Source organism: Podarcis melisellensis (assembly GCF_964234715.1).
Source record: "Podarcis melisellensis genome assembly, chromosome: 11".
Lineage (NCBI taxonomy): Eukaryota > Metazoa > Chordata > Lepidosauria > Squamata > Lacertidae > Podarcis > Podarcis melisellensis.
In genome coordinates this window covers 20891651-20906226 of record NC_138543.1, presented here as the reverse complement: position 1 = coordinate 20906226, position 14576 = coordinate 20891651, and the positions used below count along the sequence as shown (strand labels likewise).

Sequence of the window (14576 nt, the reverse complement as noted above, 5' to 3'; positions counted from 1 at the left end):
ATGGAAGCACCACTGGCTGAATCTTGGCCACCCTCTCCTCCACCTCCCAGACCAAATTCTTATCCCTTTGTCCAGCCTTGCCAGGATGCCAATTTGTCCCTTGCATTTCAGGTTTATGTCTGATGCCTTTTCCAACTGCACAAAAAGCCAGAAATACTAACTCTATAAATAAACATAATCCATGTAGCTTTCATCTTCCTGCAGAATATGCTATATGAAGAAGCTATAAAGCAAACAAGCAATAAAACAAATCAAGACTGCATATCCAAAACTGACCATTTAAATGATTTTTGATATGGCATTAAAAATCTGTACTCTGTGACGGATTTTAAAGCATTTCTGAGAGACAGTGATATGCCCCGTGGCATTTTAGTAGCCATCAGATCTGGAGAGTTACAATGACGTGCAGCATAGTGTGAAGGTTGACTTGGAAATAAGTCTCGGATACTTCAATGGTACTTCCTCCTGAGTAAGCATGCACAAGATTTTAGTCTTAGTCATAAAATACTGGCATGCACTCAGAAAAGAGAATAAAAATTTGGAACAACTTAAGATGAACAGTGTAATACTGGCCCAGCAAGAAAAAAAACAAGAAACACTTATCAGGACTTATTTCTTCCACCAACCAGGTAAAATTGTATGCATTTAAACCAAGTGTGCCTTAATACAAATCAACTGTGTAACATGATTTCTTGCTGAAGCTGCTGTCTTAATATTTTATTTTATTTCCCATTCTAAATTAGCTGCCATCTGCTTGATTTCAACGGGGATCTCACTCTGCTTGGTTTACCTACTGCAGAAAGGAATGCTGTGTTGAAAATGCTGCACTCCGGAGGTGGGGGGAAAGGATTCCTTGCAGTAGGATGCCAAGTTGGGGGGGGGGAGGAGAGGCGGACCTCTGTACAGTTGCAATCGTTTGCCCTTTACCACGTAATCCTTACAATTCAAATCTCACATCATTTCCTGGGCAGCACTGCAAGTTTGAACAAGGGCACATTCACCCGTTAATGTTTAATTGCATTGCCTTCCAGAGTGGATAACCCACCAACCCCCCCCCCCCGCAAAAGGGAGACACTCTATTCGGAAAACAAAACCCAAGAAGCGTGGAAAAAAACACACAAGGACGTTTAATAAAGCAGCTTACCTCGTTCAGTTCTGCGGAGGAGTCATTTCCATATTTCATGGCAACTCCAGAATTCATGATTAGACTTTCCAGGGCTTGGCTGCTTTCTATGGATTTTAAGGTTTCCAAGCTCTGCTCCAGAAGATTCAACACCCCCTCCGTCTCTGAGCTTTTCCTGTCTTGCACATTTTGCTCTAGACAGCCATTTTCACTCAACATTTAGCCTTAAAAAAAAATTAACAATGCACAGGGTTCTCCTAAAGAGGCAAAAAAAAGGGGGGGAGAGCTGGTTGCCGTTTCACAAACAATCCATTGCTGCAAGATACTCATTTAAACACTGCAGAGTGCACAGCCAGACAGGAGTGCAGACGAGCCGTAACGATCTCTCTCCTGGCTACTAAAAACTGCCTAGGAGAGCTGGGCTTCCGTCTTAGGTCTTCATTCTCCCCTCGCAGCTAGATCGTAGCGGGGGGGGGGGGAGAGGAAGCATCTCCCAAATGAGTTCAGCGCATCTGAAAAAAATTTGGGAGCCCCATAGGCACTCACAGCATCCAAACCCACTCAAAGAGCGCTGGTTAGATCCGATCGGGAGGTGGAGGACAGAACAGGACACAAGACGCAACGAGCTGCTCGCTCCAAAGTTTCCCCTTTCCAAAGGGAGCCTGGAGTTGTAAGTGGTTTATGATCAAACACAGCTGTCTTGCTGCTGGCTACAGGGTGCATGGAAGAGGCGGTACGAAAGGGAGGAGGGACTGAGAGAATGGGGAGGGGGGGAGGAAGGAAGGAAGGAGGCACACATGCTACAGAAAGCTCACTTTGGAATTGCAGGCGTCCTTTCCAGAATTCTGCGTGCTAATTGCAAGTTGCTGTGTTCCAAAGTGCAAAGCAAACCAAATAAAGCAAGAGGAGAAGCCACCTAGGTGACCTTGCTGCAAGTTCTTTTTATTTCCCCATTAAATGAACTTCCCCTTTTGTGATTCAGGAGGAAGCTTCCAAATAAAAACTTAACAAGTATTTAGGGCAGACCTTACTGGAATTTCCAAGCGCTTCGGTGCTGCTTTCTTCACATGAAGCCAAAGACTTAAAACACAATTATTATTTTTTTAATGACTTGCGAGGTAAGCAAGCACTCGAAAGCAGGAAACAGTGTGAAATCTGCCTTCCGTTCAAAACCCCAATTCCTACAGAAAGCAGCTCTGAAAACCTAAACATTATTTTGATAGACTGCTGTTGTTGTGTTTTTGTGTGTGTGTGTGTGTGGTGTTCAGAGATCCAGTTGATTTGATTTACTGGTTTATAAAGGTTTCTTCACCTTTCTTTACAAGAAGTTTCCCCAAACATGTTTCACGTGAGCTACGGTAAGTACTTTTCTGTGCACCAAAAAAGGCAAAAGCAAATGGTTTTTAAAATACATGGTGGTGTTGAAGCCACCCCTTTTGTGCTTTGATTTCAGTGCAAATGAAAAACATACTTCTCAAAATCAAACAAACCAAGTTCTTACTTGGTCATGAGCCTTTAAGTGTATGGAAACCAAAATAACACAATCATCAAAATACAACACCAAATGCATAAAATTGTAGCATCTAACTCTCCCTCTTCCAACCTGATTGCACTATTCATCTTGGAAATTCACAGGGAGAGAAAAATACAAAATATATGGAAAGCAAAGTAAGATATTTTATTTGGTATATTATACACTGTCCTATGTGTGCTGCCTAGCTACTAGACAATTGGAGCAGGTTGCAAAATACACAAAAAGCAATAAGTTCAGCATCATATATTACTTCTTTTAAAAAGAGGCTGTCACACACACCCAACAGCAAGTAGCATCATAATGCTTTATAAAAAGTCATAAACATGGGTGCGTCCCTCCTTTTGCTAGAGTCAAATGATAGGGTGAGAGTATCTGTACAAGGACTTATCTTACGCAAAGGAATTGCACGCTTTAATTTCCTGTAGACTATCACCCGTCTCCTATGAAAAAGGCACACGCTGGATGGAAAATTAAATCGCCATAACTCTAATTTGATTAAATGAAAAAAACATATAGTATATTAACATCTGCTAGAATTTGCTTTTACATTACTATTTCAGCAGAACTTTGACAAAAAACAGATACTGACCATCAACCACCCTAAACAGAGATACTTGTATGTAGGCATGCCCTACTTCTATGGAAATGCTGACAAACCTAAGCTATTTGCATAAGTTGCATGTAGCAATAGTTCAATGTATCTACAGAAAGAAACCATGAAATTCACCTCTTTCACAACATCTACACTTCGTAGATCTATCCACAACAATCCCAAAGTCTCATTCTTGATCAGTCCTTATCTGTCCAGACCTTGTTAGGATACATGTAAAATTTGTTGGGGTTTTTTGCCCCTTGTATTTATGCTTAAATACATTAAATCACAGGGACGCGGGTGGCACTGTGGGTTAAACCACAGAGCCTAGGGCTTGCCGATCAGAAGGTCAGCGGTTCGAATCCCCGCGACAGGGTGAGCTCCCATTGCTCGGTCCCTGCTCCTGCTAACCTAGCAGTTCGAAAGCACACAGTGCAAGTAGATAAATAGGTACCGCTCTGGCGGGAAGGTAAACGGCGTTTCTGTGTGCTTCTCTGGTTCGCCAGAAGTGGCTTAGTCATGCTGGCCACATGACCTGGATGCTGTACGCTGACTCCCTCGGCCAGTAAAGTGAGATGAGCGCCGCAACCCCAGAGTCAGCCACGACTGGACCTAATGGTCAGGGGTCCCTTTACCTTTACATTAAATCACATTCACCACTTTACTGCCCATTGACCCAATTTGGATAAAACCTTTTGGAGCTCTTCACAATCCCTTTTTGTCTAAAGTAAACCACCCTGAACTATTTCGTGTGGCAGGGAAAGGGCAGACAAGAGAATTGTTAATTTTGCATTCCAGGACTGAAGGAGTAGTACATCTAAAGCAGTGTATGTGCCATAAGACCATTAAGTCCAAGGTCTAAAATTAACTAGCTGTGCCATTGCTTATAGGATGTCCCAGTACTTTTCATCTGGTTTGTTATGGACTTGCTAGAGGAAAAACAGCTTTCCTCCGGAGGAAACCACAACTATTTTCCTGCTGGTGTCCTAAAGACTCCCCAGGTCTTCCAGATCCTGACAAATCTCACTTCCTGGTTTTAAGCTCAGCCTTACTGTAAGTCTGCATCAGCAGAAAGAAGACATCTTATCCCTCTTATCTGACCATATAATCATAGTATTTGGGTCTACATTCAGGTTGTTTTCCTATTCATTCGTCAGGTTCCAAACCTTTTCCCGAGCCTAATGACTGAAGTGGTGACCTTCACCTGATATCATGTCACTGGACCTAACCAGATAACACCGAAATCTTATTTGAACGCAGAAAGTAAAAACATAGGAGTGGTGTAGACAAAGGGAAATAGATGTTTGACTGAAGAAAGCACCTTAGTATCTGAAAAGCAACCATTAATCATCATGAAGAGCCAGGTCCTGAGAGAGCCATCTGCTGAAGTGGAAAATAGCTTTTCCTTAAAGTATGCTACATAAATATAAAGATAAGTCAATTAAGGAATTCAGTTTTCATCATTATGTACTATATGCATTATGAAAGTTTAACAAATAACAAGGTCCAAGATGCGTAAGATACAACCAGTTTTGATTCAATTTAATTAATATTTATCATTAACAGTTCATTAGAAATAGAGTTAAACACAAATCAATGCTAATTATGAAGTATCCATATTTGAAATTGCTCATACTGTATTGCCAATGTAATTTAAGACTGCACTCTTCATAGTCATGTACAAGAGTAGGTATTCAATTTGTTGTAAATTTTATTGAGTTCTGTCTAAGCACTCAACAATGTAATTTGAGCAATATTCCAACACATGTATCAACACCATATGTGCCAGTGTCAATGGCTTACACTTCTAGGAACAGAACGTTAGGTTTCTGATGGGGGGTGGGACCCACAGATAGCAATCACATGTATTTACCAAAACAATGTTTTTCTCTTGTTAGTAAGAATTAGTTTTGATTCTAATGAAACTCAGAGGACCTCCATATATTCAGTTCAGTGACCATGTATTATCCTCGTTCTTCCTGAAATGGGATGTCCACAAGGTATGAATGGAGAAGTGGTCACAGTAAGAGAAGATCTCTGCCAATTAAAGACACTACTACCCATGGAGAAAAGGGTTTTAAATCCTTACAACATGGACATCAGTTATGTGGGTTTCATTGAGTTTTTCCATTAGTACTGATCTAATCCTTTCCTTATCACCTGTCAGGGAACTGCCATCGGAAGGACAGGAGGTGGAAGGGCTCACGGAGGTTAGGAGAGACTTAGCAGCAGAAGAGGGAACCAGCAGGGGGAGAGAAGGAGCTCCAAGGGAAAGTGAGTCGGAGGGATGGCTCAGAGACACTTCCAGCGAAAACAGTGGGGAGGTTTCAGGACCTCCTATAGGGACACCCACTCTTCGCCGGAAACTGTCGCGCCGAGAGTCCAGAAGACGCGTTTCCGTTAAGGAGCTTTTATGTTGGAAGAGATTCCGTAAACGCCCACTGTCGGATTCTGCCAGCGATTGACGGAGCCATGCTTAAGGGGCTCCGTTATAGACAGAGGTTTGCTAACCTGGCCAAACTCTGAGGGACTAAGCTTTTACGCACAAGCAGCTCATCATCCCATCACATCACCACTTGCAAGTATTTTGAAAGGAAAAGCTGCAAACTACAGGTCTCTCATAAAGGCCGTGCTCTGTCCAGAGTACAGTAACTCTCAACAGAAAGTAAGCCTCAGACATCAGTGCCTTGGAAAATAAAATGGAAAAGTAAAATATAAGGGTGGGAAATCCCATTACACTAACTGCACTTCAATCAGTTTCCTGGCCACTCTGGCACACTTGGAATACTAAATCTACTTAAAATGTCATGTCTCTGCCCAAGTTAATCTGCTTCACAGTTGGTATTAGTTTCCCTTTTCCAATATTTCATGCCACCAAACCATTTATTAATCTGCCAAAATCAGTCCGTCCATTTCATTCTCAAATTATCTGGTATCTGTTGGACCACCACCTGTTAACAGAAAATAACGTAGAATGGCAAAACGCTTCCCGGAGAAGCAGAGCAGGCTTTCTGCATCCTTCCTTGTTAAGAATGTAAAACTATGTTTCCCTTAAATTATTCTTTTTATCCTTTTCATTCCTTAAAATGTATCATTTTGTGTAGTGCAATTATTATTGACATCTGTTAAGTTTCTCAGATTCTTGGTATGCCAACTTTTATGTATTTTAGCCTTCTCTTTTCCCCTTTTTAATAACACGAAATCCATCATATTGGCAGATACATTTAGTCAGTGGAGTGGTACCAGCTGGGTACTATCCAGTACCCTTTAGATTTTATTCATTCAAAAAATATGATTGTAGTTTCTAAGTGGTTTACCAGAAAGATTAACATTATCAATAAAATCCATTGAATTCATTTAAAGGTAAGTAATATTAACAATGCAAAAGACACACACATCTACATCTCTGGATACAATGATAGATGTGGGGTTGCTACCCATTAGACACATGCAGTCAAGCTCTGCCCAAACAGTTGGTCATTTAAGCACCCCTGCACCCATGTGGGTACGTGGTTCTCATGCTGACAGAAGAACATCTACAGGGACCTTCCTTTACATGATTTCACAGATGATGTCTCAACTCCTCCCCTTATGTTTTCTCTCTTTTACCGCTTGAATCGATAGGTCCTCAAGTTATGGTGTCTGCTCCAGGAAGTACACTGGGCTTAAGGATGCGAGCACAACAAAATAACCACCTCCCTTCTTTTTAGCACAAAAATGCACCCCTCCACCTTCTCTCTCTTGCGCACAAACACACACACACACACACACACACACCACAGCATCTTGTTTGCAATGCCAATAAGCCATGAAGTTCACCTTCTCTTGCCTGATTGTATACGCCGCTTTAAGTATAGAAATATGAATACCTAGCACCTAAAATTAGAACCTTTTGTTTTAACTTAAAGGAATTCACTTGGGCATATCAACCAGATTACATAACAAACTATCCACAGAACAGCAATTGCCCTTCCTGAAATTGGAATTGCTTATTTTGATTGCTTCCCACAAAGATGAAAGCAGTATCTTACCCATACGCAGCACTATGGCCGTAATCATAATCTGTCTCCCTGCTGTGGAAATAGCAATGGGCTTTTGTCCTTTAAAATGAAGCAATCGCAGTGAAAGGGTTTTTCCATAAAAATGAAGAAAAGAACCACTCCTCTCAAAGGATATTTTCCTACTTCAAAACTAAAATTATTAACAACAGCTGGATCGCTAGCTAGCTTTTTAGTTAAGAACCAAAAACAACTGAGATCTGTATGAACAACTACGGGAAGCATTTTGCCCCAACCGAAAGCCATTATCCTACATGTAAAATTTACAGAGGCAAAGTTTTCAATTTTCTGAGCTATACCACTGGTTAAGTTTGCTAAAGTGCTGTATTTTTCGCTCTATAAGACGCACCCGGCCATAAGATGCACCTAGTTTTTAGAGGAGGAGAACAAGAAAAGCCAGCAAGAGCCGCGGACACGCTCGCTCGGCGCGGCTCTTCAAAGATAGAGCGGCTCTTGCTGGCTTTTCCAGGAGGTGAGAGAAGGGACTGAAGGGCTGCCCTCTGTCCCTTCTCCCACCTCCCTGAAAAGCCAGAGCAAGCTGCGCAGTTATCGCTGCAGCCAGCAGAGAAAGAGAAAGAGCTGCGCAGCACCTCTTGTTCTGATGGCTTCCCAGTGAAGCGGGAAGCCCTTACGGAGCCCCTTCCGTCCCTCATCCTGCTTCGCTGGGAAGCCAGCAGACCAAGAGGCGCTACACAGCTCTCACTCTTGCTCTGCTGGGTTCAGCAATAGCTGCGCGTCGCCTCTTCAGTGAAGTGGGAGGAGGAACCGAAGGGGCTCCATAAGGGCTCCCTTCCATTCCTCCTCCCGCTTCGCTGGGAAGCCAGCAGAACAAGAGGCGCTGCGCAGCTCTCTCTCTTGCTCTGCTGGCTTCTGGGATAGCTGCGCAGCCTGCATGCGCTCCATTAGACGCACACACATTTCTCCTTACTTTTTAGGAGGAAAAAAATATATATTCATGTGCTCCAATGGAGTTATCCGCTAGACATTCTAAAGAGAAAAGATGCTAGGTTAAGAGAGCTTGAAATGATGATCAAAGAGATCAATATGAATAAATCAGTATAGCAAAAAGCTTTCGAGATTGTTGGCTTGACAAAGATTTTTACAATTTCCATCTTGTTCTTTAGATCCTCATGTCCTGAAAAGAAACAGCACTGAGGGTTTTTTTTAGTGTGTGTGTGTGTGTGTATATGAGAGAGAGCCTCAAGAGTTAGAGCAATCCTATGCATGTCTGCCAACAGAAGTTCCATTGGATTCTATGGGGCTTACTCTAAGGTAAGTCAGCACCTCTCAAAAACAGCTAACATGTGCATTCTTTAAAGCAATGGTAGCTGTGATTGTGCACCAACCCAAACCTTTTCACACCCACGCACAAAAGAAAATATAGCAGCAGCCAAGGCATTCTTATTTCATATGAAAACAGTACTTAATTGGATTTTTGAAATACTCAACATACCTCTACAGAAGTCAACAGAGTGCAACACTTCTGCATGCAACTGAGCACCAGATTTAGGCTGGGAGGAAGCTTAAGTGGACAATTTAAGTAGACTGAGCTTCGCTACAACCTGAGGAATGCTCTTGTTAGGTGTGGGGGGCTGTAAATTCAAACCTGCCTCACAGCTTCATTTTTAGACTATATTGTAGGGCTATTCTAAGCACCTCTCTCAAGTGTTCAGTCCTTACACTCCCCCACTTCCTCAGACTACATACTGTAAGTGAACTCTACTCACAGCATGGAAAATTTGAACGCAATAAAATGTGTAAAGTGACCTAAAAAAATAAATGTTTTCTTAAAATTTGCCTTTGCCAATACACAGTACAAAAGAGAACAATGACTGTAGGACCTGAATCTGCACGGTTCCACCCAGTTCACATTTTCAGTCAGAGAAGGTGACTCACTTTTCCTGGAAGTCAACCCTGTGTCCAATTCCTGAAGTATGTACACCAATTCCTTCCCTGCTTTCTCTTTATAATAGCATCAACTATCCAGCCTCTTTTGAGAGCCTGTAAAATTTCTTTACAACTGATCCACTACAGTTAAGCACCACACATAAACATTATGCTCTGTCTTTCTTAGACATATATCAGGAGAGGTGAAAATAAGGCTTTGTGTGCCTGGGGGATAAAAATTCTGTGAGGTACATAAATTAAGTATAGTTTCCCTATACAGTACTTATTTTGCCAAACTAGTTCTGCTTCTTATTGTCATTGGCAGGACAAGGAGCAGCGTCCTGTCTCTTCCCTGGAATTCTTCCTGTGAGTCTCTATTTCTTTTATGCAGGCTATCCAAAAATACACTTCTCTAGTCAGTGATGTGGGACTGCAAATGCTGTGAAAAATATTCTTGTGCTTTTTTGGGGGGGGGCATGGTAATTTTCCTGTTTCACAAGTTCATTAGTAAGAATGAATTCTAGGATTCTATGAATGGATGTCCATTGCAAATACAGCATGAGGAAAGCTTGGCAGTTTCGTTTATCGTTGTTTACTAAATAAACAGGTGAAATTAGAACATTCTCTAGGTCAGGGGTAGCCAACGTGACGCTCTCCGTATCAGTCACAACCTCCCATCAGCCTCAACCATCAAGGATAATGGTAGAGGATTATAGTAGTTGCTAGTCCAAAACATCTGGAGGGCACCACCAGGCTGGTCCACCTGTGAGGCAAAGGGAAACAGCTGCCTCAGGTAGGACGACACTTCCCCTTTTGTCTCATGGCAAAAGAGGCCACCACATTGATTGCCTTTGTTCTAGGGACTACAACTCCCTTCATCTCTAGCTAGCAGGACCAGTGGTCATGCGATAATGGGAACTGTAGTCCAAAAACAGCTAGAGACCCAAGTTTGGGAAGCACTGCTCTATGGTATCAGAAATTTATCTGATGCAAACTATCCTAATTTGCAGGGGGGGGGGCAGATTAAAATCCCCAATTCAGTCGTCCCCCCCCCCAGAAAACCAACATTATCGTCTCCAGATGATCTACAATCAAATTTTAAAAATGGCCCACATGCTTAAAAACTTTTTTTTTAAAGTTATAAAGGTAAAGGGTAAAGGGACCCCTGACCATTAGGTCCAGTCACGGACGAATCTGGGGTTGCGGCGCTCATCTCGCTTTATTGGCCGAGGGAGCCAGCATACAGCTTCCAGGTCATGTGGACAGCATGACTAAGCCACTTCTGGCAAACCAGAGCAGCGCACGGAAACACCATTTACTTTCCCGCTGGAGTGGTACCTATTTATCTACTTGCACTTTGACGCGCTTTCGAACTGCTAGGTTGGCAGGAGCAGAGACTGAACAACGGGAGCTCACCCCGCCACGGGGATTCGAAACGCCGACTTTCTGATCGGCAAGTCCTAGGCTCTGTGGTTTAACCCACAGTGCCACCCATGTCCTTTTTCTGTGCTTAGATGAACTGCAGGATACAAAACAGCACTATTCCTAAACCAGATAGAATTTTTAAAAGTGCACCTGCACTTTCCCCCAGTAATAGGAGCACTTGCTTAAATCAGATCAATTCTTAGTCAATATCTTGCAGATAACTGGATGTTTAGCTAAAGCAGTTGTTTTGGGAGGCTGTGATTATTCAAACCCCTTCTACTTTGTGCATTCTAAAGAGCTTATATGCTACTGGGCAGGAAACATGAAAATCCCACCTGCAATCTGAAACATAATGCACATAAAACCTGAGGTTTACAGCCGTAACTGAAAGCGTGCACAAAAATCACTACTTGCTTATCTCCATCCACATGTGTACATTATAGACACGCTCAGCTTGGTACCATGTATGTTCTTTAACAACACAAATTACAACATCAATCCATCCGCAAATGCTGGTCAAGCACCACTGTTTTCTTTGATGAAAGTTGCATTACTTCCCTATAATGGAAAAACCTCAATACCATAGCAGAGATTCAATTAAAAGCCTCAGTTAAGAGCATCTGTTATATAAATTTTAAAAAGGCTGTCGGAACAAATGCGCCTTTTACAGCGCTCTGAACCCGCCATTCTGAGCTCTGATCAACCACAAAGGCAGAGAATGACAGGTTGACCTTTCAAGCATAGCACACAAATATACTATCAAACATTTTTGAAATACACTTTGATGTGGTAATCTACCACTGATGTAGAATTGGCAACCATCTGCTAAAGTAGCGAGTCCTCGAAGTAGTTTAATATTTTCTCATACTCATCTGTATTTCTTTCATGATCTAGTTAAGTTGAAGAGATAGAAATACGACATCTTAAAACCACGCAGATGAGTCCTGGGCAAACCATGTCCACTCTGAATCTTTCCTAGAAAAAAACCCTGAATAAAACAACGGGGGTGAGCAAGAGTCACATAAACACAATGCATGAACCTATTTTACTTGATTCCCAGCACCAAACAAACAAGAAAACTTTCAATGCAAATAATAACTTTTATCCAAGTTTTATCCGAGTCTGGAAAGATCAAATTATCTTCCCAGAGCCACAAACAGCTGTCCATGTACTTGGCTGGACATTGTAGCTTAAGACTGTAAATACTTCTCAAAGAGGCAGGGACAGTTTTGTATCTTAAGCCTATTTGCTAAATCCATATTCCTATAATCAATTTTCGTTTAGCCGAAGCATTTACTTGCTAATTCAAATCTGATGAAGTGGAACTACAAGTGCATATAAGAGAGCAATCTCTGAAAGAGGCATTATATTAAACCGGTATTCCGTATTCCTCTGCAGTTTCTAGTTGCCCTTTTTATTTTGTTATTAGTGCAGTTATATCTGTGGTGATGGGAAAGAGTTATGGGCAGATGGCACAAGAGTAAGATAGTATATGCCAAGGCATATATGACACTAACTGAATGAGAGCTGGGAGTGTAGGTACATACACATTTAAGTTGCCCTTGGTCAGGGCAGACTATGACAATATGGCACCCTAAGTGAGGCCAAGAAAAGGCCGCCCTCCAAATATTTATTTTCATTCCTTTCTTTCCTTCTGCGCCCCCTTGGATCGGTGACCTGTGCGGAAGAACCGCCTGCACCACCCTAAATCCAGCATTGCCTTGGTCTTTCTTGGACATTATAGAACACAACTGGAAATGTGGGCTACCTTGAAAGGCAGGTGTATTTTCCCACTGGAACAAATGACAACGAAAATCAGATCCTAGCATCCTAGCATTGTGTATGGGTAATGATTCACAGAAGATAAAACCAAAGGCTGATGTGAATTACAAGAGTTTCACTTCAACTCTGTCACAAAATTCAGTTACGGAGGATAAACACCCAAGAATATATGCTAATTGTATGGATGCTTCCACACGCAAGGCCTACAGATTCATTTGCAACCTCTCACTCCCTGCTGGAGACAGAATTCGTATCTATCATTATTGTGACAAAACCTTAATATTCCTCTCTTGGGCAACTGCTATTGGAACAGGATTTTATTTGATTCTCCTGCTCTGGCCAGATCTACTATAAAATAAGCACAGGCTACCCACATGTTTCGAGGGACACGGGTGCTGCTGTGGTGTAAACCACTGAGCTTTGGGCTTGCCGATCGGAAGGTCGGCGGTTTGAATCCCCGTGACGGGTTGAGCTCCTGTTGTTTGGTCCCTGTTCCTGCCAACCTAGCAGTTCGAAAGCTCATAGGTACTGCTCTTGCGGGAAGGTAAGCGCCGTTTCCGTGCACTGCTCTGGCTTCGCTGACCACATGGCCCGGAAAAACTGTCTGCGGACAAACTTCTGCTCTCTCAGCCAGTAAAGCAAGATGAGTGCCGCAACGCCAGAGACGTTTGTAACTGGACTTAACTGTCAGGGGTCCTTTACCTTTTTCCCCCTAAACCACCCATGTTATTTCACAAGGCCGTAAATCCTACAATGGTTATGTGATGAGTGATAGGGATGCTGCGCTTACAGCTGCCAGTTTTCCAAACACGACTGGCTTACACCCTTGAGGCAAACAATAAACATTACTAGCAACGAGAGAGGAAAACCTCTGTATGGCATGGGTGTTGTGAAGTTTTACTTAGCCGATATCAATGCTTATTTAATATGAATATTTATTTCAAATAGGCCACAGAGCATGCATATACTTCTAGCTGGAGAAATATTAAAAGTTGTAGAGCTAAGCATGCCAACGCCATACCAGACAGGTGTTATACTGGGCAGGGTATTTGAAGACCGAGTTAGATAGCAAAGGTGGCAAATCCATTCAAGACTCCCTGGCTGCCAAAGACAAGGAAAGGGAACCTGTGGCCTTCCAAATGATGCTAGACTACAATTCCCATCATCCTTGGCCTCTACTAGCTGGTGCAGGGGAACACAGGTTCCCCAGTTCTTGTTTATGAGACAGGCAGACAAGATAGGGAGATGGGCTATCAGTAAAGCAAAGACTCTGTGCCAGCCAGCAAATGGGTGGAGCTCATCCCTGAGCTCTGAGATAGTTAGCAGAGACAAAGCAGAGTGGAGAGTTTAGGATTGCAGTTGGGGATGATGTGGGCTGGAGGAAAATAGTTGTCATCTGTTAAATACAGCAAGTCAGAGAGAAAGTCAGAGCCATGGCTGGTGTCTTTCTAAATCCTAAATTGCGCCTATGGAGGAAGCAAGACCCTCCTGGAATGTAATGCTGGGAATCTCTCTATTGTAGGCTCAGGTTATATATGTGTGTAACTAAACCATAAAGCAGAGACATCACCTTGCCAACAAAGGTCCGTATAGTTAAAGCCATAGTTTTCCCAGTAGTGATGTATGGAAGTGAGAGCTGGACCATAAAGAAGGCTGATCGCCGAAGAATTGATGCTTTTGAATAATGGTGTTGGAGGAGACTCTTGAGAGTCCCATGGACTGCAAGAAGATCAAACCTCTCCATTCTTAAGGAAATCAGCCCTGAGTGCTCACTGGAAGGACAGATCATGAAGCTGAGGCTCCAATACTTTGGCCACCTCATGAGAAGAGAAGACACCCAGGAAAAGACCCTGATGTTGGGAAAGATTGAGGGCACAAGGAGAAGGGAACGACAGAGGACAAGATGGTTGGACAGTGTTCTCGAAGCTACCAACATGAGTTTGACCAAACTGCGGGAGGCAGTGGAAGACAGGAGTGCCTGGCATGCTCTGGTTCATGGGGTCACGAAGAGTTGGACACGACTAAACGACTAAACAACAACAACAAGTAAACCATATATCCTAAAGACACCACAGTCTCTGCTGTACCTCATTTTGTGAAAGGAAACACAGACCCTAGGTAAAGCGTGCCTGGAACTCCCTGGAATCTCACACCGCTCAGAGATTGGGGTGTGTG

The 14576-nt window shown here is 42.7% G+C and overlaps 1 protein-coding gene across 5 annotated transcripts in view; it reads right to left on the bottom strand.

Annotated features, from left to right (window-relative positions):
• MCC (MCC regulator of WNT signaling pathway) overlaps nucleotides 1-14576 on the bottom strand; it is a 207861-nt gene that overhangs the window by 141485 nt on the left and 51800 nt on the right. Inside the window, exon 1 of one of the 5 annotated variants that reach the window (XM_081930452.1) lies at nucleotides 1145-1829. The exons of the other annotated variants lie outside the window; for them this stretch is intronic. Within the exon in view, the coding sequence (XP_081786578.1) occupies nucleotides 1145-1342 (198 nt within the window). The 5' untranslated portion in view covers nucleotides 1343-1829. Of the gene's footprint in view, nucleotides 1-1144; nucleotides 1830-14576 lie in introns of those variants that run through there. 5 annotated transcript variants of the gene reach the window in all.